Below are 26,960 nucleotides of genomic sequence, written 5' to 3'. Positions count from 1 at the left end.
ATGTGAGGATCACATTATGATGAACCCAATGTTCCATCCACAGTGGTTGGCTTCCTCAATCCCCGCCCTGGGCTGCACAGGACAGAAATGAGCTGAGTTCCTCTTTGGAGAGGCTTGGGTGTGAACAGGAAAACAACCAGAGGAGCAGACAGCAAAAGATGAGTGCAAAGAAGCCACCCAGTGGCTAATCAACAAGAGAAGATGATCCCATAGCCCACCCTTGGGGAAGTACCACCAGGAACACAGTGAAGGTCTGAGCTGCCATGGAGAGGATGAAGAGGTGAAGGTCTGAGGAATGCGTGCTCAGGCGTTGGCACGATCCTGGATGGCACTCGGGATATGCAAGTGCTAGGAGGGAGCTGACTGGTGTGGAAAGTTTATCTTGATGTATGGGACACTGAGGCCTGACCAACACCTGCAGGGAGACCAAGTGCTGGCTGACCTGATAGGCTCAGTCAGCACTGTATGGGAAGAACCCCAAAGGGAACTAGACCTGACACCCACCAGCAGAAGGGAAGACCCAAGGCCCTATGGGTACACCATGAGATGGTACAGCCAGAGAGCAAGAGTTCTGTCACCTGGTATCACATGACAGCCAGGGATAAGAAGCATACACAAGACAGCATTGCCAATCTGTGGAGACTGTTTCCCAGGGCCGAGCGTCGTCTTATAGGAGGCCAAGAGGACAGAGTCTTTCACTCAAGGGTACGTTCAACTCTCGAGACTGTGAGCTGAGTGGCTCTGTGCATCCTCTGTGTCGGTGTCACACATTCAACAGAGTGAGAGAGGAAGCTGGGGTAGAGGTCGGCTGAGGGGAAGGAGCTGGATGGCAGGGACTGAGGAAGGGGACACTAGAGTTTTAGCACCCACAGCCTTCTCATGGGGTCACCCAGGGAAAGTGGCAAGCAGACCAGGGCTAGGGTCTGGCTAGGATCTGTGGAGAACACTAGCATTTGGAGCAAGGCAGGGAAGGAACCCTTTCCTCACAGTGGGGGGTCTGCAGGCATCTTTTCAGTGAGGCCTGACAGGAAGAAGGTGCATAAATACAGACCAGACACATCAGAAGCCAGCAGCTGGCAGGAGGCTGCTGGGTTCCTGTGTGGACAAAGGACCCTTGTTCCCAGGACTGAGCTTGGTGTCACAGCTTGGTGAGCAGTGCTGTCTTAGCCATCCGTTCACGCCTGGTGGGCCAACCAGACAAGCTGGGAGGCTGCCTGTGTGTGGGTGTGTGACATTACCTGTAAAAGTGTGGCCACTACTGTCATCACTGTGACTGCAGATAGATGCTGAGGGCCAGTAAGATAGTCAGGGCTCTTGGGTGTCAGTCTGCCAGGGTGGTTGTGTTACTCATGAGCAGGAGGCTAGGTACTGAAGAGAAGGCTCACAGATTTTCAGAAGAAGCCAGGTGACTATTCAGCTAGCAGAGAGAGGGACACACCAAAGAGCAACAAGCAGGCCATGTGAGGCCAGTCAAGGGTATGTCATTCCAGGGGATTCCATCTATGATCTTAAAGAGGAGAATTTGGTTACCAAGGGGCATGGCTTGGGTGGTCTTCTGTTTTGATACAAAGATTGGCTCATATATTTTTTCCCACTGCTCATACCCCTTCCTGTAATACGTCTGATCTTAATCATAAGCATGCCCAATTATGCACAGGCTCAGGCTGGTTCTTCTGTTCTTGTGGTAATGCATCGGGGATTCTCCCTAAAAGTTAACTTGAAGATGCAGTTTACCTTACTGCATAAGGACCTCGAACTGGTTCAGACTAGATGGACCCTTCCTTTCTGGACGCCAATACATTGAAACTATTGGATAAAATCTGTCTACTTATAGTAGTTGTTAGGGGCAGAAATACTATCTCACTGTCCAGTGGGGGATACATATGGCCTGACGAAGTTGGGGTCGGAGGTTCTAGGTGCATTGTATGGAGAAGGGTGTGTGTGCAGTGTGTGCAGGTGATGGAGCTAACCTGTGTTATTAGAAGAGGTGGGAGTATATCCCAAACCAAGTGGAGTTCCAGGCTGCTAAGGTAATCCTAGGCTTGCCTGTCTCTGTTGTGGTAAAGAGCCTTAGGCTGGGAACATAAACTTCAAGAATTATCAGCTCACATTCTGGGGACCAGAAGTCCATGAGTCATAGGTAGGTGGGCTGGTTTCTGCTGAGGCCCCTCTCTCCTTGACTTGCAGAGACACCTTCTCAGTGTCCCCATAGGGCCTTCTCTATGTGTTTGTCCCAAACCTCTTTTTATGAGGACTCCAGTGGGGCTAGACAGGGGCCTAATTTAGCAGCTTCATTCAGACTCAGCAAACCCTGTGGCCGTATATGGCCTATGCTGGGATCCCTGGTTTAGGACTTCTAAGTGTAACTCTAAGACACAACTTGGCTTCTCCAACACCCTCCATGGTCTCTGATCTGGTAAGGACATGGGCCAGGGCCCCATAGTACTATGTACGCAGAGGACCAAGGACTCTTGGGACCTTTGTCCCCCATCTTTCAGGACATGCTGAACCACTCTCTGATAGATCAGGAATCTATCTTCCCCCAACTGCCAGTCTCCTGCCTCAGATGAACCTTATATGTTAATCACTTACTTGTCAGTGTGACAGACACCTGAGAGATGTGAAGGGGGAGGGTTTCTCTCAGCTCAGGCTCTCAGAGGGTCCAGACCATGCTTGGCTGGTTATTGGTAACAAAGAGTATCATGGAGGAAGGGCGTGGTATCACCCAGCTGCTCATCCTGTGGTAGCCAGGAAGCAGACAGATGAGGAGAGGAAGGGGCCAGAGCCAGGATCCATCCTTCAAAAACATGCCTCAGTGACCTGTTTCTTTCAACTGGGCTCCACCTCCTAATTCTTCCCTCAGCTCCCATAAGGCTGTCAATGGATCCTTCAGAAGGGAGAGTGCTTGAGAGTCAATTGCTTGGCCAAATCCCTTTGAACTCGGCTCTATCAGGCAACCAATCCTTCAACACAGTAGCTTTTAGGATACAGCTCACATCCCAACAGTAATGCTATACCTCTCTACATGTTCCCAACTAGCTAGCATCTCTGTCCTCAGTAACAGAGGTTAGTACACTGAGCAGAGATTCCTGCAGCATCCAGGGACCTCCATCCCCAGTCCTCTCCAGTGCTGTCAGACTGCACTGATTCTATGGAACAGAGATGCCTTCAAAGCCCTCTGGAAATGACATTGTTCATTTACTAGGTCTAAAGGAGCAGCAGCTTTTGGCTTCTCATTCCTTGTGATGGTTTTTAAAGAATTTGAAATCCAACAATAACAGGATGAAAAATGTGTCTTCCCCTGGCCAAACACTCCATTGGGTCATATCCAATTCCAACATTATTCTGTAGCCGTCTACACCTTCTGCCCACTGCAGATCTGGCTCCGTCCCTCTGCTTACCACTACACACCCCATCCCTGGCTGTAAGGTGCAGCACAGGCAGCCCTACCCATGGGTAGAGACTACATACAGCCCTGTCCCTGCTGCAAAAGAGCCAATTAGGAAGGGAGACAGAAGATATGGTCAAGCACATCTTCTCCTCTCCTCCTCTCTCCTCCTCTCCTCCTCTCCTCCTCCTCTCCTCCTCTCCTCCCCTCCTCCCTTCCTTCCCCTCCTCCCCTCCTCCTCCCCACTCCTTCCCCCCTCCCCTCCTCCTCCCCTCCCCCCTCTTCTCTCCTCTCTTCTCCTCTCCTCTCCTCTCTTCTCCCCTCTTCCCCTCCTCTCGCTCTCTCTCTCGCTCTCTCTCTCTCTCTCTCTCTCTCTCTCTCACACACACACACACACACACACACACAGAGGAAGCGATGACAGCTCAGGTCTCCCATGTGGAGCTGGAGTATGTCCCCTGAACATTCCATGATGAGACAGTGTACCTAGGGCACAGTGCCAGAGTGGTCCACCTTTCTCTCCAGCATCTGGACTTAACCACATCACTCTTTTACTAATATACTTGTTCATTCCTTTGTGCATTTAATCACTTATTCATTCATTTACTCAATTATTCACTGTTCATCACCTAGCTACCCTCTCACAAATCCTTCATCAATCCATTCACCCATCCACCTATGTGTCTCCTCATCTACCTATCCATGCACCATTGACTCCTCTCTGTCCATCCCATCCATCCACACATCCACCCACCCACCTACCCTTCCTCAGACCATCCATTTACCCACCCAGCCAGCTTTTCCTTAATTACATTCACTGCTTGTATGTGTAGCCTTTTGCTGGAGACAGATGACTAAGACCCTGACCTCAATGAATTTCTACCCAGAGAGCAATCCCAAAGAAACCAGAGGTTGGGCTCCTGCGTCCCATGTTGTTGGGGAAGGTGTGTCAACAATTGCTTTGGGTAAATGGGTCACAGGTAGGCAGAGGAAGTGATGGGCTGCCATGGCTCTGATGCTAGGTGGATGACCACTGTTCCTGGTAAGAACCCTGCAACCACATCCACCCAAGGCTGCTGAGTAGGGAGAGGACAGATGAGATGTGTGTGAAGATCAGGGAGGGGAGGTGCCAGGCCCCCAGGTGCTAGCCTGGACTCTAAAGGCTCTTCCCTAAAGGTCAGCATAGAGGTGACCAGGGTTACTGCTCAGGGCAGGCTCAAGACACATGGCCTTCTTAGTGGGAACCATACAGAATATATTCAGTAGTTATCCTGGTCCTGGAAGAGCCCTGTGGTAGACACAGAGAAAGCTAAGGACAGAGCTGTGTATACTAGGCAAGAAGAAAAACAGCACAGGGTAGGACCATCCACCTCCCGCTACTTTGGTCTGCATTAGATCCAGGGACAGGCCTTCCCTGCCCTAGGACCTCCTCCACAGAAGGAACTGCCTTAGGATGTGGAAAGAATGTGCATTCCCCTGGTCCAAGTTCAGTTCAGTGGGCCACAGGTCTTCCCTGTGGTCTTGATTGTGTTGGGAATGCTGACACATACTGTCTCAATCAATCCATACAGTGGGACAAGTTAGCACACAACAGTTAATGTGCCCATAGCTTTGAATAAAGTGCTGCAGAGTAGAGAGGCCAGGGAGGAGGTGGTGAGCAGGGCTAGCTCTAGGGCTCTGTTTTTATACCCTAAAGCACCCAGCCCTGTAAGCCTATCCATGGTCTCCTCCTGCAAAGCAAACAGCACACTGGTCCCTGCTTGAATGTATTAAAACACCCTAGTGAACCTCAACAAAAGGGCAAGCAGGCTCCACTCCAAGTGCAGCACCAGTGGCTCAGGACCAAGCCACCCAGGAAGGAGCGCTGCCTTTAGTGTCGGGAGCAGAAGCAGAAAAGCAGTCTCATGTTTCTGATTCCCCTTCATGCGTGTGTGCCTCTCCTGCTGACTGACCTTCTCTTGCCCACTGTACTGGAAACTTCTCCGAGCATCACACGGCAAACTGAGTCACTTTCCCGGCAGCTGCTAGGGCGAGGGTGAGGGATGGTGGTGGAGGAGGGTGGTATAGAAACTTGCTGAAGTAAGTCCTTGCAATTGCCTGGGAACAGGGCAGCTGAGCATTCCTGGGAAGCCATGGGGGCTCTGGGTGGGTTCTCCCACAGAGCCACCCTGACCTTTTAGATTTACGCTCTAAGCCCTGAGCCTGAGGGAAATGCCCTGATGTAAGTTTCAGTGACAAGTGGCTGCAGAGTTAGGAACCAGACAAAGCAGAGACTGCCCCAGGGTCACTGGGCAGTTGGGATGGCTAAGAGTAAGGATACCCCCAAGGAATGGAGGCACCTCTGTGGGTGCCTGTGCTGAGCTCGCCAGCTGTGAGCAGCTAGGATGCTGGTATCCAGGAGGCTGCTGCAGAGGAACTGGGCCTAGTGAGACGTAACACTCACAGGCAGGCAGGTAAGTTTGGATACTCACTGAAGGCAGCAAGCATTAACAGAAGGCACAACCCAAGGGGACAGGCACCCAAGGCTCAGTAATGCAGCCAAGGTGGATAGGGTCTCTCTCAGACGTGGCCACCTTGCATTACAGAGGCTCCGAGGATGCTCTGCTCTGGGTTTTATGTCCTGAGTACCATGCAGCCCACTGAGCTTATGAGCTGCAGAATAATATCTGACTTTAGGTCAAGGGCTACAAAGCCTGGGGCCTCCAGATACCTCATTGTAGCATGCTGCATGCTTTCTAGCTTCTGGCTGAGACCTGAAGGCAAAGCTAAGAGACGGAGGCCTTCCAGCACCAATTATTGCTCAGTCTCGAGCCTGCATCTGCCCTACTCCATTTGTTCTGTAACACTCTCGGGCTGGAGTCGGTCTTTGCTCCATCCCCTAGACTGGCTTCTTGAGTCTTGGGTTCGTAGAGGTGATACAGCGGAGGTAGCAAAAACCCATCAGAAGAAACCTCCAGGTCCAGTGGAAGATGCCACTTCTATGCCAGCATTGGAGTCAGCCTTTAGGGCTTAACCAGAAGCCCTTAACCTGGGCTTGCACCTATCTCTGAGACCATGATCAGAGTCCCTTGAAATTGTTACCTTGTTTCTCACAATGTCATCCAAACTTACCACACAGTGAAGCAAGAGGCTTTTCACCACTGGATGAAGTTAGCCTGTGCACATAAATGTCATATGATGACATTATTTTTCCTGAGCATAACACAGAAATAGAAGGTTGGAATGCTTGAAAAATCTACCAGTTAAGAGCATTGGCTGCTCTTGTAAAGGACCAGGGTTTAATTCCCAGCACCAACATGGCAGCTCACAACTGTCTGCAATTCCACTTCCAGAGCCTCTGACACCCTCTTTTGACTTCTGTGGGATCCAGGTAGGCTTGTGGTACACAGACATACAAGCAAGCAAAACTCCCACATACACAAAATAAAATAAAATCGCCTGACCAGACAGCCTTGACTGTCTTCCTATAGAGACGGAGACTCTCCTGGAGTTGGCCTGTCAACTAAGCAGAGCCTTCAAAGAACCATATGGATCTGTGGGCTGGAGACAAAGCCAAGTTCAGTTGCTTCAGAGGTTTCTGAGAGAGATGAGAGAAGAGCCTTTCCTAGCTGTACCAACAACAGAAAGATGAGAAGCAGGGTCCTGGAAACCAGATGCTGTGCATGGGACAACCTGACATGGAGTTGCAGAAGCAGGAGCCTGAGTCTTGCCTTCCACAAAGGGAGAATTCAGACCTGTGCATGATTCAACAGGCTAACTGGCTACTATCCGATGCCTACCTCATACCACGCCTAGAAAACATGCAGCCTTTCAATGACAACTGAAATGTACCCAAGGACGAGCTCATGAAAACAAAATTGATCATGGCCTGAGAAGAATTTCCAAGTGTGACCTACAAGGCGGGGGCCCATGTGCTTCTTCATTATAAAGTTAGAAAGAGTTCTGATTTTAAAGCGTAAGCCACTTTAAGCCAAAACAAGGCTAGTACATTACAAGGCAAGTGATGAATGATGGAAAATAATTTACAAAGGGTGACTACGCTTTTCTACTTTCCATAGGTAAAAATGATTTATAGACAGTCATGCATGGTGGTACACACCTTTAGCAGTTGGGAGGCAGAAGCAGGCAGATCTCTGTGAGTTTAAAGCCAGCAGTCTATGTAAAAAGTTCTAGGACAGCAGGGCTATGTAGACAGACTTTGTCTCAAAACCAAACCAAACTAAGAAACAAAAAAATACTTTACAGATAAAATACTTGAGTTTAATGGTTTCATTAGATGATGAACAGAAATGGGGCTGAGGGGAGGGCTCAGTGGGAAAAGGGCTTGCTGCACAAGCATGGAGACCCGAGTTCGGATCTCCAGAGCCCACATCAAGCCATGTGTGGTAGTGTGTGTCTATAGTCACAAGTGCTCCTACAGCAAAGTGAGAGGGAGAGACAGACACCCATCTGTTGTCCACAGGGGCTCAAACAGGGTGGAGAGCCAGGATTGGCTCTGACCTCCATGTGTGCACTGGGGCACATGTATACCTGCACTCACACACAAACATGCACATAAACAGTTTTAACAGAACAAGCTAAGGACAGGTGCCATCACGAGGCAGCAAGAACAAATGAGGCTGGGTTACACCGTAAGAGAAGACACACAGGTGACCTACTCAGGCAGCGTCGGAGGTAGGCAAGCCTGCTGCTTGAAATGCTTTCACCCTGAGGACGGAAGTCTCCTGCCTTCCTGGGGAAGCAGTTGGGATGGAGACTTACCAAGTGCATCACTTGCCAGCCTCAGGCTTGTGTGTTCTCACAGATTTGCTGGTGTTTGTGCTTACTCAACACAAGGGGCCTTTCCTCAGGTGAGAACGTTGCACCTAGTGCTGATGCGGCTGGCCACTGCTCATGCTGTCTCCACGCCTCTATGGCAACTTGGTACCCAAAGTCCTACAGCAGAGGGTACAGAGTGAGTCCCTGCAAGCCCCTTCTGAGAGCTAGCCACATGCAAGGACATAAAGGTACGTATGTGCCAGCCATAGTGAGATTGAAGTGCAAGCTTCTAGATTCATGTCTCTTGGGGGGGAGGGGGACTGATAACCTTGGAGGTCTGTGTGGCTTGGTAGGAGAAACAACCACACCATACTAACACATGCACATGCACATACACCATACACACACACACACCACACACTACACACACACATCACACACACACATGTACACATGCATACACACACATACACATACCCCATACACACACACCATACACACAAGGAGAAAAGCATCCAAAGGGACGCATGCTAACATGATAGCAGCTGGTGTGATGCAGAGCCCGGTGGTGATCATCTTTGGGAGTAGAGGAAGGACCACACAGCACAGGTCACTCCCTCTGCTCCAACTTCTCCTGGGTGGAAGGAGCCTGGAAGGAACCAAAAACAAAGGACAGTGAACAGGCTCTGTGTCTCATGACACAAGTAAATGAGAAAAGGGTGGCAGTTACTCCCAGAGGTGTGAGGTCACCAGAAACATGTTTTTCTTCTTTGAACTCTGCTGTTGCCCAACAGCACCCAGGAATAGGCACCGGCTTTATAGGCAGAAACATGAGAAAGCAGGGCTTTGATTTCAATACTTTATTGCAATTATTCAAGTCTTTTCTGCTGTTCACAAATGTTTCATTTTTATGGGGCCTTTACAAGTTTGTCTTAATAATATGGCCCTGTCCGTAGGCCCTCACATGCCACCTGCCCCACCCTCGGGACAGAGGAGGGGAGTGTGCATGCACAGGAGCAGGGACCAGAATACACGATTCACTCCTGGAAGTCATGTCATGTCTGCCAGCTAACAGGACACCCATCCAAACCTAGTTGCCCAGAGAGCCAGTCCCTACCCCAGGGACAAAGATATATCCAAACGGTAGGTGTGAAAATTTATGTGCACACATTACAAAACAAAAGCCATCAAATCCACCCTGTGCCACACATATGCTCTTGGGTGCATGGGCATGAAATGGAGCATGGTCAACCTACCTAAGTGGCTACTCTTAAAAGAAAACTGACTCTCCCTCCCCTCAGAAGCTATAGCTAATGATCCATTTTTCTATAATTTGAAATCTGTTGGCACCTTGGCCACCAGGGAACGCTCTGCAGTCAGACTGCCTGACCTGGGGACCATGTGACTTATCTTAATGCAGCATTCTACTGACCTACTGACCGTGGACACTTCTGTGATATTCTAGTCAATCTCCAATCAGACTTATAAGTAACCAACTCCCACACAAAAGTATGGTCAGGGGAACAGGTGGCTGAGGTGACCACTGCGTGGCAGGATGGGAGGGTACAGACCCCAAGAGCTGGGAGGACCCAAGGGGACCTAAGACCTAGTCCTCATTGTTGGGAAAAGCCATAGATCCAGGTGGAAGGCATCATCTGTAAACACATGGCCCTCATGTACCAAAGAGACTCCAGCTGGCAGACCCCCATTTGGCTGGACTGGGACTCTGGGAGGGGGCTGAGCCAGGACAGGGTAGGGTGGCTGATAAAGATCAGGTGGTGAAGAGAGAGGCTCTCTGGTTCAGCAAACACCTGAGGCTCAGACCAGCCCAACAGAAACATGAATGGTGTTGGATCCTCCCTATGGCAGGAAGGGATGGCGACATGTGCCTTTCAGAAGCGAAGGGTCTGGCTATGGCCAGTGTAGCAGGGTCATGCTGTGTGTAAATTTGCTGAGGGACACTTGATGGGAACAGAGGACACTGGGCATTTCTCCCAGTCATTGACACAGTGGGGTGTCTGTGGTGAGCAGATTGGATGTCCCCACCACCACGCACATCTTCTGTGGGAGCACTTTCCTCTGTGGAAACTTCTGATGCCACCAAAGGAGGTAATAAAACATTTTTTTCCCATAAAAATCTTCAAATTACATCATTCTGACAGTCCATGGTACACAGCAGTAAGTGGCAGGTAAACAGAAGTATGGCAACCCCACGGCAGAATTAAAGGATCAGACAGCAGCAGAGAGAAGAGAGCATCTGGAAAATCCTCCACGGATCCCAAAGTTCACCTGAGCAGAAGGCTTTCATTGTTGAGCCCTGACTTTACCTTCCTATCTGAGCCCCGAGATAGCATAACAAAGTCCTTTGTTCGATTCCAAGGCCCTCGGGGAAACAAGCTCTGCAAACCCCTTGCAAATACTCCATTTGAGGATGGGTACAACAGGCTGACCAGGGTCAAGGAGGTTTAGTGTAAGCAGTTTTCAGTGTGGGCATCCCCGTGACTCTTGGAGCTCCACGTCTGGGTCCTCTGGATCAGCTGATCCTGCTGTAACCGCCCCTCCAACAGTATCTACAGCTGGGACTTCAGCCTGTTGGCCACACATTTGTTGGCAGTGAACTCAGGCCACCAGGTGGCACGCTCCAGCACACCGTTCTGCTGCAGGACAGCTGCCCACAGGTTTTTATAGAGCTGCAGGAGACACACCAGGTAGAAGTGAAGGGCAGGGACCAGCAGAGTCCTCAGGGGACAAGTGGCCAGTGTGATGCCCTCTCGTCTTGAGGACAGGAAATTCTCCACTGTCACTTTTTAGAAAATGTTATGATGATGTACTTTACTTTTATTTTTCTGAAAGGAAGTAATTAACCTAATTTGATTATAAAGTACCATAAAAGCAATCCTGGTGGGAACCATCCCCTTCTTGAATATTCCCATGGCAGCCTCTCCTATATCTGTACCCTTCCCCCACCTCCACCCTCACCCCCCATCTTCCCAGGCCATGTTCTGTCTTCTCTGAGCCCTGTCCCCAGCTACCCTACAGCTCAGGATACACAAGCCAGGTGTGGCTGAAGAGCAGGAGGCTGCGGCAGGGGTGGGAGCTTGGGTCTCCAATGGCCCCACTAGGGTCTTAGCTGTTCTACGTCTTAGTTCCTCAGTAGAAGACAGTTAGAATGGAGGATATCCAGGAGGTAGGTCCAGATCATACCTGGCCAGACCCTACACCTGCTACAGACATGGACACCTTGGGCAGAGGCAGTTAGGGCAGAGCCACAACAGAACAGATGGCTCAGTTAGTTAGCTCCAGGCCATGAAGCTGCCCTCCTACACAGCAGACCTGGACCGCTCGCACATGTGGTGTGAACTTGGCCACATTCCAGGGTGCTGAGCGCTGTGCTGCCATCAGAGCTATCTCAGATCCCCAGCTGAGTTTGCACTCCTGAAGCCATGTCTGCTGGAAGAGCCTGGGACGAGCACCTGTGGCATGTGCTCCAGTTCCTTTTGCAGGCAACAAGCCCCTGTGCATGGTGGTCCTGCTTGCAAATGCCTGAGAGGCCAATCTGCTTAGGGGGTGGGACCCAAGTGAGGAAAACCTTACTCCTCAGTGTTCTCTTCATACTCAAAGTTCTTTGTCTATCATCAGTTCAAAAATGGGACCCAGATCTCTGTCCAAAGCCGGCTCTGCTGTGCATGGATCACAAGGCAGGCTTCTCTGCACCTTAGGCTCTGATCATAAAAATGATGTGGTACACACCTTGTGGGCTATTGGCCCTGTCTGTACATGCTCCTGGTGCATCTGGGAACTCTCTGCCCAGCCCTGCCTCATATCTGATCCCTGGATGTCCACTCCAATGCACATGCAGCCTGAGTGTGCCAATCTTGGGGTTCATACCCCCAGAAAGGACCCTCACAGGCTTGTGAAGCACTGAGTCCAGAGGACAGTGGACTCCATGCCCTCACCATTGATTGCAAGCTCACAAAAGGCTACCACAGCCCTGGGGTGGGTAAGATTAAACCTGTCCCACAGCTCACAACCATCAGACCTCAAGCATATAGCTGGTACACCCTGCAATGTCATGTTGCCAGAAGAATGGGGGTACAGCCCCATCGGTAGCAAGGCACTGTAGAACACCAGGCTGTGAACGTCTCCCTACATGGGCATCACCTTGTGGTGGGGGGTCACACAGGGCAGGAAGGGGCAGCAGGGGTGGAAGAGGCCAGTTGCATCTTGGGTGCCTGGTTGCTGGCAATGGAAAGGCCTAAGCCCACTAACTGCTTCTGAACAAACCATTCTAGAATTTGGTAGCCAATGGACACCAGGAAGCTTAACAAGGGCTGTGGGGCTGTAGAGGGCACAGAGGGGCAATGGCCCCACAGTTGGGATGGTCAAGGAGTAGTCAACTGGGGCTGAAGGGCAGGGCAGAGGAAACTTGAAGATGCCAAGGTTTTAAAATCAGACCAAGCAGATGGGGCCATGTCTGACCACAAAGATCAGGGCCAGGGCGGCTAATGTAGCTGTTTTGTCAAGTTTATGGCTTTGACACCATGTCTGTGACTGAGCTGTAGGGTCTATGTGGAGGCATGGAGGGATGAGGAGGCTGAGACCTCAGTCCCTGCAGAGGAACTGTATGTCACTCCAGGATAGCAGTGCCACTCTCCTGTTCTGTGGGGTAAAGGAATGGTACCCAAGACACAGAGCTGGAGTGGCAAAGAGCTGTGACACCACCTAATTTCTCTTGTCCCTAGAAAGCTCCCCAAGTGTGACAATTTCCAGGAAGGCACCCGAGACTGCTCACTACCTTAGGACCCACATAGATTCCAGTCAAGCCTCAGTGGCCACAGGGGGCATTCCTCTTACCTCACCATCAGCTTTGCCAATTGGAGAGCCCAGAACAAAGTCGGAAGGGGCGATCACGTCCACCAAGGCCACAGCATCATCTTTCAGCTGTTGGGAAACAAAGTCCGTCCACTTGGCGACGCCCTACAGTCTCCAGGGCAACCATGGAGTAACAAAGCCCTGTGGCTGGTTGCTACGGTGCACTGGAAACCTGAGCAGGCCTCACCGGTCTGGGTTATGGATTCCCTGGGTGTGTGTTTGCATACTTCTACCATGTCGCCATTGACTTGGGACAGCCAGCATTTGTTGTTGCGGCAAGGCTGGGAAGCTGGCAGATGTAATGAGTACAGCCTGTTAGCGTGTCTCCCGAGGCTCATCCCCAGCCTACCGCCAAATTGCCGACTGCTTTCCTGAAGCCAGAAAGGAAATCCAGAAGCCACAGGGGCAGAAAGTGCTCCTGAGCTCCTGCAAAAGCTATCACCCTCACAGCTGAGGTGGTGGTTCCGTAACCCCTGCTTCCTCACACGGACTATCATTAAGCCCCACAGAGTCATCTGCTGTGGAGATGCCCAAGGACTTTCTTGAAATGCATACATTTTTTTCCTTCATATAACTCCAAGCACACTGAAGCTTAATAGTGTTTGGGTGATGGCAGAGCTTGGTCGGACAGAGAGGATTCCCAACAAAGGTAACGTGACTCACCTGCACACACAGCGTCAGGATGGCATCCTCCATCACTCTTCCTGTTTGTTCCCCAGAAATGTAGCCACCTGCAAGCACAGCCTTGTCATACATTCCTCAGCCCTGTGGCCACAGCACATCAGAAATGGTTCACACACTCCTCAGCTGTGGCCACAGCACATCAGAAATGGCTTTTTCCACTTAGTCCCATGAAGTCTTTTAAACAGAGATGTCAGGGTTATCACAGCACTGACTAGCCCACTGTGATATCTGGGAAGAAACATGCTGGCTCTGGACCAGTTCTGAGGCTCTCTGTCCCCACCCCTCAACCCCTGGGTATGTGTCAGGCCTGGCTAAGGAGCCATGAGGGAGGCAAAGGCCCTGAGGCTTGGGGCTGAGTGGAATCTGACCACAGGGGGAACAAGGGATACACAGGTAGGCAGGTGTCAGCATCAGCCCACGCAGGTGCCCAGATGCACTCCAGGTGGATGTGAGGGGGCTGACAGCCTAGAAGGGTCACGAGGCTATGGTGTGTGGAGCATATAGCCCTCTGAAGCTATCAGAGGACAGAGTAAGGGACCAAGCTCACAGCAGCCTTCCTGTAGAATCTCAGCAGTGGTCTGTGCAGCTGGGAATGTGTTGAAGGCAGGAACTATTTTTAGGATGATTTTTCACCAAGGAGAAAGGTGCCTGGTCGCTACTTTCTCAGACAGCAGTCCAAGTAGCAGCCTCACCTCGGTAGAGCAGGGCCATGTGCTGGCTCAGGCACCACAGGCCATAGAGTGTGCTGAGCCGCCCGAGCACAGTCCGTAGAGATGGAGGCACGCTGGAGCTGTGTATATGCTCGTGGAATCGCTGCATCACAGTGAGCTCCATGAAGGCCAGGGCCAGGGGCTGGCAGCCATACACCTGCAACAGGACAGAGGCCTGGTGTGCTGGAGGCAGCCAATCAAACAACTCTATATCTGGGTCTCCTATGTGGTGGAATGTCAGGGAACTGGAGACTGAGGTCCATGTTGGAACACTAATTCTAGGTCAGTACCATGAAGCTAAGCAGCCTGGGGACACAGGATAGCACCCGCAAAAAGGACCTCCGAGTGAAGCTAAGTCCTGTAAAGGGTGGCTACAGAATTTACACACTCCAAGACAGCCTACTTTCCCTTGGCCCCATGCCCAGCCCATCACTACAGCACCATGAGGGGTTCCAGGGCATAGGACCTGTCCTCTTCTGTAGCTGGGGATGACGGAGGACAGGTTCTACTGGACAGGGTCAATGCTCCACTGTTCTTAAGGGTTTCTGAAATGCAAATCCCCCCGTTCCTATACCGTGTGTGAGACTGGCAAGTAGCCACAGGCCCTGCAAGATTCCCTCTAGCCACAGACAGATCACCTCCTTAGGGAGGCTAGCCACCAAAGACCCTTTCTGGTGGCCTTCTCGGATAACCAAGCTGGCTGCTGGTGACCGCCAGCACATCTTTCCCCGGCCCCAATGCACTGCCTCAATAGAACTTTTAAACCCACAAGGACTTTAAATCCACATAGGTGCTGCTTGGCTGTGAGCCCAAGCCTATGCTGCTTCTGCGGGCAGGAGACAGTCAGTCAGGAGGGCAGAGAACAGGAAGCACTACAGCCCATTCCTACCAAGACACACTAAAGATGGTGACTGAGAAGGGCTGAACAGAGGGTTGAGAAGGAGGGAGGGGTGTGCAGTGGGAGGTGTTGCCTATTGAAAGCCCTTACTGTGGGTCCATGTTGTTATAACCGATAGCCCACTCCAGCTGCTGCCGCTCTGATTTCCAGCAGCCACCACTTGGCACAGTGAATACAGTACTCTTCACCTCTCCCATGGGCACCACAGCTGGTATTGACAGTCTATGGTGCAAGGGCAGGGCCTACCAAGGCACTGACTTTTCCAAACAGACACCAGAGCAAACAGGACAGACGTAAACGGTGAAAAGACCTACCTGGCTGTTGTTTCTTGCTTCAAAGTCACTGCCTCTGGACTTTTTCTCTTGACAGTATCTCCGATGACTCTCTCGGAGCAGGTAGCAAACAAGCCAGCGGTAGGCTGCCAGGGGGGCTTTGGAGGGGACACATAAAACAACTGAGAGCATCTATCACCACATATGTAACCCTGGGCAGACGGCACCACTGGCCATGTGTACCCTGGTGGTCTTCACAAGGATGGCAGAGGATGGGGTGGTTTTGCAGACAGGGAAACCCAGTCACAGAGGGTAGCTGCCCGAGGCCCTTTACCAGGAGTTGACAGGGCGCAAGTGATCGACAGCATTTTCACACTGCCATTACAGCTTTGAGATGGCAGATCACAGAGCCACTCGGAACCAACTAAGACACAGTGGCCTCTCTTTAGAGGGCAGAAAGGACAGGCACCTGTATTTCCATCCTTAGCCTCACTGGCCAGCTAGGGGGCTGTAGGTTGGTACTTGCCCTGCCAAGGCCTCGGTCTGGCATGCTGCTCCATACAGCTCTCACTGGCAGCAGCCAGCCAGTTACAGAGAGGGGAGGGCCGGGGTGGGTGGCTGGCCCCTTGCCTGCTCATCCTCCCTGCCATACCTGAGCAGGACACAGACACTGATGAGCAAGGACACACAGCCTTGGATGAGAACTAGGTTCTGACCAGATATATGGTGGAGTCCATGCTCTCTGTAACCCACATCCAGGGGAAAAAGGCCTAGGTCCTAAGGATTTGCAGGTTTCAGGGACAAGGAGCAAGGGGACCCCTGCTAGGCACCTGGTCATGACTCAGAGCTTCTGGGGAGAAAACAGGGGTCTGGTCAAAACTGGTTTGGGCCTCTAGTGTCACATAGCCTATTCCCAGAGAAGTGATGGCACAGACTATTGGGCTGTGATATCCTAGTGGCTCAACTGAGAAGCCCCTTAAAAAGACAGGCAAATGTACCTCACAGGCTCACCATGCATGAAGGAGAGCTGCAGTGGGAAGGCAGGTTATTGTGACTTCAGCTAGGTGTTCCAAGGAGCAGGTGCGGCAGGGCTGGGGTATGGGGTGGTATACCCTTCTCAGGGTCCTTCTAGGTATGGTGCATACAGGTGGTCTCCAAATATCTACCAGGTTCAGAGCCCTGGAATTTACGCCTGGCCCTTTTAAGATGGCCTACACAGGAAGAAGTCGTAGCTAACAAAGTGAGCTCACCCTGGGATGGGGCAAGCCTCAACTCCTATAACAAGGGTCCTCACTCAGAGACAAAGATGATATCTTGAGACAACAGAGGCAGAGGGTGGAGTGTTACAGTCACAAACAGAGGGTTCCTGGAGCCCCCAGGATCAGGGAGAAGCAGGGATAACTTGATGTTGATCTAGGGCCGCCTGATGCTCATCTGTGAACCTCTAATGTCATCCCCAGCATGTCAAAAACCCTCATCAACTTCTGGAGGCCACAGTCGAGGCTGAGGTGATGCCCACTCATTCTTAGGTTGTGTGGTTCACTGCTTCCCAGGCTCCTCCCAGAGAATCAAGTCACAGGCAGCAGGAAAGGTGGGTGCCCCGTAGACCTTCCCAAGATTTATGTATGGCAACAAAACCAAGGAAATGCTGCAAGCACCCGTCCCTATGAACTGTACGATTCAGTCCCCAACCCTGTGGATAGGCCCAGGGCAGTGGAAGGGAGAATGTTAGTACCTGCTGAGTCCAACCAGTCAGCCTTGCTGGAGCCCATGAACTTCTGGCCCAAGATTCCAGGATAGGCTTCCAGAAAGTCCACTGTCTTGAGAGGGCTTGTGAAGTGAGCTCCGTCTAGGGCACACACTTCTGTGACTTTGGAGAAAGACAAAAAGTCCCCACCCACAGAAGCTGGCCTGCTAGCTCATTCATCTCTGGCTAGGCAACCCTACTTGGCTGTCCTGCACCCAGGAAGCTCCACTGCCACTAAGTAATGACCTTTATTCATCCCGCAGGTGGCCTGCATTTTATTTTTGAGACAGTGTCTTTTTTTTTCTTTTTTTTTTTTTTTTGTGGGGTGGGGATTCAAGACAGGCTTTCCTGTCTCTGCCAAGTGCTGGGATTAAAGGCATTTGCCACCACTGCCTGGCAAGACAATGTCTTGCTTTATAGCCCTCTAACTTGAGATGCTCTTACCTTGGCTCCTGGGCTACTTAGACTATGGGACTGTGCTATCATGCCTGGCTTAAGGACAACATCTGACCACAAGCTTGAAACTCCCAGAGCCTGAGAGTCTCCTGTGCCCTGCTGAGTTCAGCCGCCCACGGAGGTGCCTGCCTTGGAGAGGATGCTCCAGGAGGCTGAGCAGGTAGTTGCTGGTCTGCTGCAGCAGGACGTTGTTGTCACCTTCATAGGTACAGTTTGGATCGTTGTCATTTCTGAGGTCACCAAGCCGGTTCACTGTAAAAAGCACCATGGTATCACTCAAGATGCTCTGAGAGGTGCCCCTCCCATAGCCCTGCCCAGCAGGGGGAGGAAGTGCTCTCACACCTCCCAGCTCCCTTGGCCCACATTTGCTGGCTATGCCTCTGCACAATCCTTAGGAGTAAAAGGTACCTCCAGGAAGGCTGTGGGATGACACATAAACATTCAGCACAAAGTTGGTGGCTGTGAAGATTGTCACCTTCCTACCTATTGGTATTAACAGCAGTATCTCCCTCCCTCCCTCCCTCCTTCCCTACCCTCGCTATACACACACACACACACACACACAGAGCATGCCAAGTGTGGGAACCACTCCAGACAGGCCATGGGGCTACTCTCCTATAGCTAAATGAAGCCTTTAAAAGGCAATTTGTAACTCTGAGATGGCTTTCATGTTGACACCACTCTCCTGCTATGTGAGCAGCTGGGGCCTGCATTCACTTCACCGGATGCACTTTGCCCAGGTTCTGCCTGAGGTGAGCTGTCCAGAACCAGCCTCTCAGCCTTCCTCTTCTGACAGAAAACATTCTCTTTGAGGCAGATGGAGGAGCTAGCAGGGGGAGGAGCCAGTCCAGCCCCTTCATGTGCTAGCTAACCCACTAGACAAAGAGCTGGGGTGGATCTGATGTGGACCCAGAAAGCTGGCATTCAACCCTGATGTGGTTCTTTACACTGCTGTTGATGTCTCTGCATCCTCACTGGAAGTTGCAAGCTGTGGGTCAGTCACATTTGCATCTACAGTACTTCAAGATGTAATTTCCTTTTTCTAGTTAAAGCCAGAACAAAGCTACACTGTTTGTGTGTTTCCATGAGTTAGAACAAAAAATACAAGCTCTACCAAGAACACTGAAGAGAGGACAAAATCACGCAAATAACTCAGATAGGACCATTGGGAGCTAGTGCCGGTAAGAGACAGCATGTGGGGGAGTGGAGGCCAGGCCAAAACATGCTGGGTGGCTGGGCCAGGCTACTGGGAGCATCAAATCCAGGCTATCACAGGAACATACACTGCTCCACAGGAGCCTGAATCGTCTCTTGGGCCACTAAGGGGTTGGTTCTGCGCTGTCTGCAGCAGCAGTGGACCTCGTTGAGCAGCCAGTTATTATTGATCATTTACAACGTGTACTATATAGCACTATATATATAGTGCTACAGGCCAGGTCCTCTAATCATTTATATACATTGACTCCTTGGAAGAACCTATATGCTGTGCATATAATTCTACCTTCTTCTAATAAAAAAGCTGAGGGTATAGTGAGGGTAACCTGCCCGGTTACCATGAAGGCCACACCAGGTGCTGACCTGACCATGTACTCACAGTCATGTACTGGCTACATGCCTAGTGGGTATGGCTGAGAGGAAGTGTGTGCATGAGTGGGTACAGCTGTGTCCCAATAACACCTTATCAGAAAAATAGGCTGTACTTTGCGGGACCCATAGGAGGATTGAGGATGAGAAACTCCCCCAAACTAACCCAAAACTTACTGGCCAGATAGCCATGTCCCCCACATGCCTCACGGCACTCCTGAATTCCTCGTTGGGCTGTCCATGAGGCTAGGGGCTTGCCAGCTGAGGCCAGTGCATGGATCTCACGTCCGAGTTCTGCCTGTGGGGGAGAACCCAGTGAGAAGAGGCAAAGACCAGCTGGCACTGCAAGTCAGGCCCCAGCCTCGGCACTAGTGTCAAAAGAAGGGAAGCCCAGCTATGATGAAAGGGGTTAGGAAGCACGGGAGAACAGAGCCAAGGTGGATGTGCTCCACTGCACAGGTTCACAGCATGAGGATAAGTGATTTTGGCTCTGTGGAAATACATCTAAAGGCAGCACATCTACTGCAGGCACAGACTGCTGGAGAACCACCATTAGACTTGGCTCCTACCAAGGTCATGGCTATGTAGTGAACATGACCATCTGCAGAGAGGGCAGCAGGGGCATAGACTGGCACGACACTGGAGCCAGTGCAGCCCTCTGAGGACCATGGCCATGCAGATGTTTGGCGATGGCTTGGCACCACGGCACTCCTGGGCCTTCATTCCTGGAGCTCACATCTGTTTCATATGCATCCTCTTCTCTACCTCATTGGATACAATGGCTGCTACACAAGATGATCCATTTAGCAGCAGCATCTGTCTCAACTAAGAACAGTTTCAGCTGCCTGTGCCTGGCTGAGTTTTACCACAGGGTTTCAGAAAAAAGAGAAACAGGAGAACTATGTTGTCAACAGGCAGGTCTTGCTAGGGGAAGCATGTTTGCCCCTTCATCTCGGCAGCACCCCTCAACAGCCTGTTCCTCCCAAGGGAGCCGTGCCAACATGTGCAACGCTCCAGCTCTCATTCCAGATCTGCGCTGTGCACTCCAGTGCAGCATCTGACAGGTGGGTTAAGACTGAGTACGAAGCCTCAGTTTTCGGCACAAACCTGCTTCTAGATCCATGGCTTTTGATTGACATCTGATTTCCACCAGGGGGCGGGTAGCACAAGGAGGAGCCAAACAGCAACCCACAGGCTAGCCAGAGAGGAGCCAGCAATGGACATCCTCGTGCAGAGCAGCTGACCCAGTGGAGCTGCGTGCTCACTTCTGGCACAAATCCTGCCTGGGCTGTCAACTCAGAGAGTGTTTTCAGACCTCTGTGGAGTTGTTTATGAAAAGACAAGAGTTGAGACATCTTCTGAGGGTGGCAATGTGGAGTGTGAACACCATCATCTCTAAAGAAGCTGTGAGTCCTGCTCTGCCAGCACATCCCCCAGATACAGGCTGATGGACACGGCCCAAACTGTAAGACATTGGGCAAGCCAAACCCTAAGCTGGTGGGCAGCTGAAGGAATTCACACAGGCTCGGTTCCCACAGTGAGCTGATTTTGTTTGGCCTTAGTGCTGAAACAGGGCTGTTCAACCTTGGCAACAGTAAAACAGATGCCTCACCTGCCTGTCACCGTGGTCTCCCCTGAGCTGGGCACGATGTAGCTCCATCAGGTCCAAGAAGATTGTCTTAGAGAAGTGGTCCAAGGCATAGGCAGCTGCCAGGTATGGAAGTAGGCGCCATTGCTGGAGGAAACAAGACACACAACAGATACCCAGAGCAGCTGGCACAAATAGCCAGCCTAGCCCTGACCATGGGAACCTGGAGTCAGCTTCCTTAGGAATGAAGGACACCTGGTGCCAATGCAGTCCAAGACAGGTGCCATTTTTAAATGCTAATTTATTTAATGTGTATGAATGTTTTGCCTGCATGTATTACATATATGCATTTCATGTATGCCTGGGACTCAAGGAAGTCACAAGAAGGTGTCAGATTCTCCAGGTGCTAAAGTTACAAACAGCTGCGAGGCACTCTGGGTGCCGAGAATCAAACCCAGGTCCTCTGGAAGAGCACCAAGTGCTCTAAACCACCAGGCCATGTCTACAGTCCTGGCACCATATTTCTTGAACCTGTGAAAGGTGATCAGTCACCCGGGGTGGGGAAACTCACACACCAGCACCTGACACACACAGCACACACCCACTGCTGGGTGCAGACAAAAGGATGAAGAGACAAATGGACTGGAGGACACAGGTGGAGCCTGAAAGGGACCCATTAAGCCACCACCATAGCTGTCAGTTGTTACCATGTGCCAACTCTGTCAGCACATCACAGCCCCTTAGGCAGTGGCAGCACCAGCGAGGACCTGGGTTGGAGCTTCTTAACCACTGGACTTCCCTGGGCACCCAGAGTAGTTAATATGCTGTCACCACAAGGAACAAGGATAATAGAAGGGCACATGGGCCACCCAGGCACGGTGAGACACTATGTTTCAATATTCACTTCCTAAACAGGAAAAGCCCACTGCCAATGTAAGGCAGAAGTAAAGAGAAAGGGCAATTCTGCCTCATTTTCCTGTCACTCAAACACCTATTTACGCATAACTCGGCACAAGGCCTAAGCCAGATATAGCAATCAGTCTACCAACCTGACCCTTGTGCCCATAAAGAGGGGCCATGACTGCCCCTCTGGCTGAAAAAGGCACCCGGGGCAGGGAAGGCAGTCAGATTCTAGCTGGGGAGCTCAGGAGGTGGCTGTGACATGCCCCTTTCCACTCGTGGTGTCTGTGCTCACTTGCTGCTTCCAGAAATGGCTTTTTCAAGGCCATTTCTTAGGGATGGGACAGAGGAATCAAAGAACGTGGCCTGATCCAGAACAGTCTCCCCTGGCAAAGCAGGGTGACCTCATTTGCACATTCAGCAGGCTTGTACCTGCCACCAGAGTCCTGGCTCTCCTCCTCCCATGTGTCTCCTTTTGAGCATACATACGCCTTTTTAATTAAAAGCCACCCCAAGGCCCTGCTGCCTGGCAGGCCCACTCCTGCCCACTATCCTGTTCTCAGGCCAGTCCCTGAGAACTCTCACCAACTCCCAGGGGCCAAGAAGAGCAGAAAGCAGAAAATGACGCAGACGGCCGGTACCTGCAGTGGATATTCAAGGACAGGAATCTCTTCCTTATCCGTGGGTCCAAACTGACACCGTGTGGCTGAGAACCGGATGGCTATGGACACGGCCAGCTTCAGGTTGACCACAGACATGCTGATGATGGAGATGCGTCCTGAGGACAGACTGCCCAACGATGCTCCAAAACGCTGCCGGACATCCTTGGGAAGAAAAACGATGTCACACATCATTCAGATGGTGTGCGGCCTCAGAGAACATCCCAAAGAAGAAGGTGTACATTCAGATGTACTGAGAAAAGAGGGCTCCCAGCTGCTCAAGGAGGGAGCTTTGAGAAACACTGTGGCTCAACTGTGCGGGCTCTTCTTCTTTGGCCACCTGAGGGCACTGTGCCCTGCCTTTTCCTAGAGGGGCACCAGATAGATGCAAGCGTGGTCCAGCACAGGACTCTGTACCCACTAGGCACTCTGCTGGTGCACTGACTCCTTGGACCCCAGCTGCCGAGCTCCTGGGGACTGTGTTCCAGCCTTTGGTGTCAACTCCACATCTATCCTGCCCTTCACTGTTTGACAGAAGCTGTTCTTGGGTCCCTCTGTGGTAGTACTCTGGGACAGTCTGGTGTCCTTGCTTCCTGGACCCCGCTGCTGCCCTGAGGATACTGTCCTTCCTCCAAAATAGGGTGTCGTGTGCATGGCAGTCTTCCAGACAGGGGACATCTGTCATACTTTCATGTAGAGAGGACAGCTTTGTTGGTGTTAAAAATGTTCAAATTCAGTGTCACACCTGAGGCATCACGGTAATAATTGGGTTATCCACCTGTATCAGAAGCACAATTTCTGAATCCTCTGACGATCTTATTTCCCCCCACGTGTCAATAGATAGCTTCTCCTTGCTTTTCCTCTTTGGAACAACAGAGATCCTTTACATGAGTCTTTCTTTCTCTGGCTGGGGACATTTGATTGTTATTTCTCTGAATCCCTGCTGCCACAACAGGACACTCCAGGGCCTTCGCTGAAGTCCTCCTTTCAAGCCTTTCACATCATGGTAAATTTTAATTGGCTGTCTTCATATTACTGTGTGTCCTGTATGGCTTCTTCCCCCACAGGGCTAATTCCTCTTAAGTAACTTTGCTGGATTTATTCTTGTTTTTCACCAGGCAAAGGGTGAGGGTTGTCTGGGGAGTGTCCTTCCTGGGAAGTCTCTTCCTGGAGCCCTGTTCTCAGGGTCAGCCAACTGTCTGTCTGTGTGCTCACCACTCCCCAGAGCTGTGGGCTGCCCCATGGTTCATCTCCACCTCCAGCCTTAACACTCTCTGTTATCATCACATCTGGTTATCCCATCTGTACACAGATTTCCATGTAACCCTCCTGTGGTACTATGAATGAAAATGACCCCCATTGGCTCATATGTTTGAATACTGTCAGTGGAACTGTTTAGGAAGGATGGCCTTGCTAGATGAAGAAGTGTCACTGGGGGTCAGGCTTTGGGTCGCTGTTTCCAGTGTGCCTCTGTCTTGTGAATGAAGATGTGAGGCCCCAGCTGTTCCTGCTGCCTGCCATTCCTGTTCTCTGCCGCCACAGACTCTAACCTTTTGAAACCACATGTTCCAACTTAAACACTCTCTTTTGTAAGTAGCCTTGATCATGGTGTCTTATCACAGCATTCGTAGCTAAGACAGTTTTCCTCTGTATGCTGTGGGAGAGCAGCCCCCTACCCAAGCAGTCATGGATATCCAGGCATAGCCAGAAAATGCTGCTAGATCCAGGCCACCCTTGCCCACCAACACTGTGGCTAAGTCCCTTCTCTGCTGAGGGCACTAAACCCAACCAAGAAAGCTGTGTGGTAATCCCAGGGCCAGCTGTTCCTGGGGTGGTCTTAAACACCCCAGGAACAGATACATGTGTAGTTCTGTCTGCAAATACCCACAGCCCACTGGTACCTTAAAGGAGGTGTTGTATGTGCCCTCAGAGGTGACATTCCCAGTCCGGTCCAGCAGGTTCTGGCGAGAAATTCGAACTTTGTTGAACATGGCGAATCTGTGCAGGAGATAAGGTGGGCTTCTATCATGCAAGTCCTCCAGGAGCCTGTCACATGGTTCCTGGACTTTACCCCTCTCCCCAAGAGCAGCTGAAAGTAACATCACCCCCCCAAAAAAAAAAACCCAGGGGCATGAGTATGATGGGACCATTTGGGGGCCAACCAGCTGACGGTAGTTTCAAATGCTAAGTCAAGCTGGCAGTGGTAGTGCACACCTTTAATCCCAGCATTCAGCAGAGGCAGCAAATATAAATTGGAGGCCAGCCTGGTCTACAGTGTGAGTTCCAGAACAGCCAGGGCTGCACAGTAAAACCCCTGTCTTGAAAAAGCAAAGCAAAGCAAAACAAACAAACAAAGAAAATGCTAAGTGAAATCAAAGAGCCTGTGGTCCAGTCTCTCCCCCTGAGCAGCTAGGACAAGGTTCTAGTTGCCATGGACACTGGGTACTGACAACCCAAGATGTTTTGTAATGAATTAAGGAAAAAGCTTGTACAAGGCTACATACAAATCTACGTCAACTGCAAAGTAAACCATTGAGAATTTCAATGATTGCAATAGCAGTGTGACTAGTGGCTAAAATACTATGCAAACAGAACCTCATCAGTTGACAGCAACCACCTGTGCTGCTGGCCTGACAGCCTGCTGCTCTCCACCTGCATCTGACCTCCTGCAGGCTCTGGCTGGCAGCAGCCTTGCTCCACCTGCGCTGCTCATTAAAACAGCAGGGGTGAGTGAAGTATTTCAAAAGAGACACATCCTACTCAAGACCACCAGGTGGGTGTGACGGGATTTTCTGTCCATCCTGCAAGGATCCAGAGGCAGACCCCTCTCCAGGGTAGCACTCAGAGTAAGCATTCAGTTGTCCCTGTTTCTCAATGAGTCACTTTCCTGCCAGTAGATTCTTGGAGTTCACAGCACTTAGTCCCTACCAAAGCACTTAATGACCAGGAACAGAGGTGATGGTGTAGGATGGTCCTCCAAGGTGACAGAGCCATCCCCCAAAGACCATTTCCTGGGAAGACACAGAAGCCCTTCTCAGCACCCACAAGACAGGGCTAACAAGAGCCTTGGGTGGCAGAATCTAACACAACATAACAGCGCACTGTGTCTGGCTGCCACCAGGCTGCATGGCCCAGCCTGCAGGCTGCACATAATGCCTCATTTTTTAAGGAAACCCAGCCTCGGTGCCAACCCCGAGGTGCTCCAACTGTTTACTTGAAAGCCAAGGAATGCTTCTCAAGTGCAATGCTGTCAACAGAAAGCTTACTTTTTAAGGAGTGGGAAATCTTCACCCTTTCTTGCCACCGAGGTAGAACGAGTTTGAGCACATTTGTGCTTCTGGAGTTTCTGCTCCAGCTGAAGTCTCACAGATCATCTCTGGGTCACTTTTATATCCACAGAAAAGTCAGATGGGTCCAGCTGGTGAGCTATTTGGCACACTATGATTATGGTCTCCAGAGTTCAGGGGATATGTGTACAGCAAAGTGTGACACAGGGAATGTGTAGCACAAGGTATGTGCATACATGTGTGGTAGGGGACATGTGTGTGACATGGGGCATGCAAAGGTTCAAGTAGGTATATGTGTATGGGGATATGTGTACATACACATGGGGGGCTAAGGAGGCTTCAGGGTATGTGTGTGTGTAAATGAATGACAGGACAGTGACGTGGGATATCTTTAAGGCATGAGGCATGTGGTGTGGAGAAGGATAGAGTAGGAGGCTAGGGAGAGTGCTGTAAGCAGTGTGGATGACATGAGCATATATACAACTTGAGGCATGTGGACTGAATGTGACAGTGAGTTGGAAGGGTGTAGAGGGTGTGTGTGTGTTGCAATACCTTCCATCCGGTCTCCTGCTGCAACTTCCTTCCCTAGAGGCCCCTCCAGCAGCTACCAGCCGATTCCCACCTGGTGCAGACCCTCATCCTGGGCTCCCTCTCCATCTTGTCAAGGAGGACTCCTCAGGCCCAAAGGCCCGGCCTCATCATGAAAAGTACTGCGGGCACACTGAGGTTTGGGCTTAAGGGGTCCCTGGTAAAGATCCTTATCATTAGAACATGTGGTTGAAAGTGATCCATGCAGCTGACTTGCTCTGGATTCCTAAACAGTCATGACAGGTTTCAAAATGGCAAAAGTTAACTCAGAAACGGTCCCCAGTCTAAAAGCTCACTAACTGCTCCTGGAGCTGAGGCAAAGCAGCCACGCAGCTCTGGAGCTCTGGCGTCCTCTGCTGGTGGCCCGTGGTCAGTGCAGTCAAGAAGCTTAGTCTGCTAAGGACTTGGGTCCAAGAACTCAAGAACCTAGTAACCGAGCATGTCAGCGAGGTAACAATCAGCCATTAGCCTGGCATCTGCTTCGCTAGAACAGCTGTTCAGGCTGCCCCACAGTGTGTCCATGGTGACTCTCAGCCAAGCCTTTGCCACACCTACAAGTTGGGACTCCT

General features: G+C 51.1%; 1 protein-coding gene across 5 annotated transcripts in view; it reads right to left on the bottom strand.

Moving 5' to 3' along the window:
• Window positions 1–8,991: 8,991 nt before the first annotated feature.
• Acox3 (acyl-CoA oxidase 3, pristanoyl) overlaps window positions 8,992–26,960 on the bottom strand; it is a 32,524-nt gene continuing 14,555 nt past the window's right edge. For 4 of the 5 annotated variants that reach the window (XM_034509059.2, XM_076938351.1, XM_034509058.2 and 1 more), the window contains 11 exons: window positions 24,418–24,514; window positions 22,499–22,681; window positions 20,982–21,104; window positions 19,547–19,667; window positions 17,915–18,037; window positions 17,318–17,431; window positions 15,625–15,740; window positions 14,395–14,569; window positions 13,682–13,749; window positions 13,001–13,087; window positions 8,992–10,836 (listed from right to left, as the gene is read on the bottom strand). In XM_034509059.2, the coding sequence (XP_034364950.1) occupies window positions 10,717–10,836; window positions 13,001–13,087; window positions 13,682–13,749; window positions 14,395–14,569; window positions 15,625–15,740; window positions 17,318–17,431; window positions 17,915–18,037; window positions 19,547–19,667; window positions 20,982–21,104; window positions 22,499–22,681; window positions 24,418–24,514 (1,327 nt within the window). In that variant the 3' untranslated portion in view covers window positions 8,992–10,716. Of the gene's footprint in view, window positions 10,993–13,000; window positions 13,088–13,681; window positions 13,750–14,394; window positions 14,570–15,624; window positions 15,741–17,317; window positions 17,432–17,914; window positions 18,038–19,546; window positions 19,668–20,981; window positions 21,105–22,498; window positions 22,682–24,417; window positions 24,515–26,960 lie in introns of all 5 variants that reach the window. The other variant, XM_076938353.1, reaches the window with a different exon arrangement.

This window comes from Arvicanthis niloticus, chromosome 7 (genome assembly GCF_011762505.2).
Source record: "Arvicanthis niloticus isolate mArvNil1 chromosome 7, mArvNil1.pat.X, whole genome shotgun sequence".
NCBI classification, from domain to species: domain Eukaryota; kingdom Metazoa; phylum Chordata; class Mammalia; order Rodentia; family Muridae; genus Arvicanthis; species Arvicanthis niloticus.
Note: the sequence above shows the minus strand (reverse complement) of the source record. Positions and strands in the feature narration are given on the sequence as shown.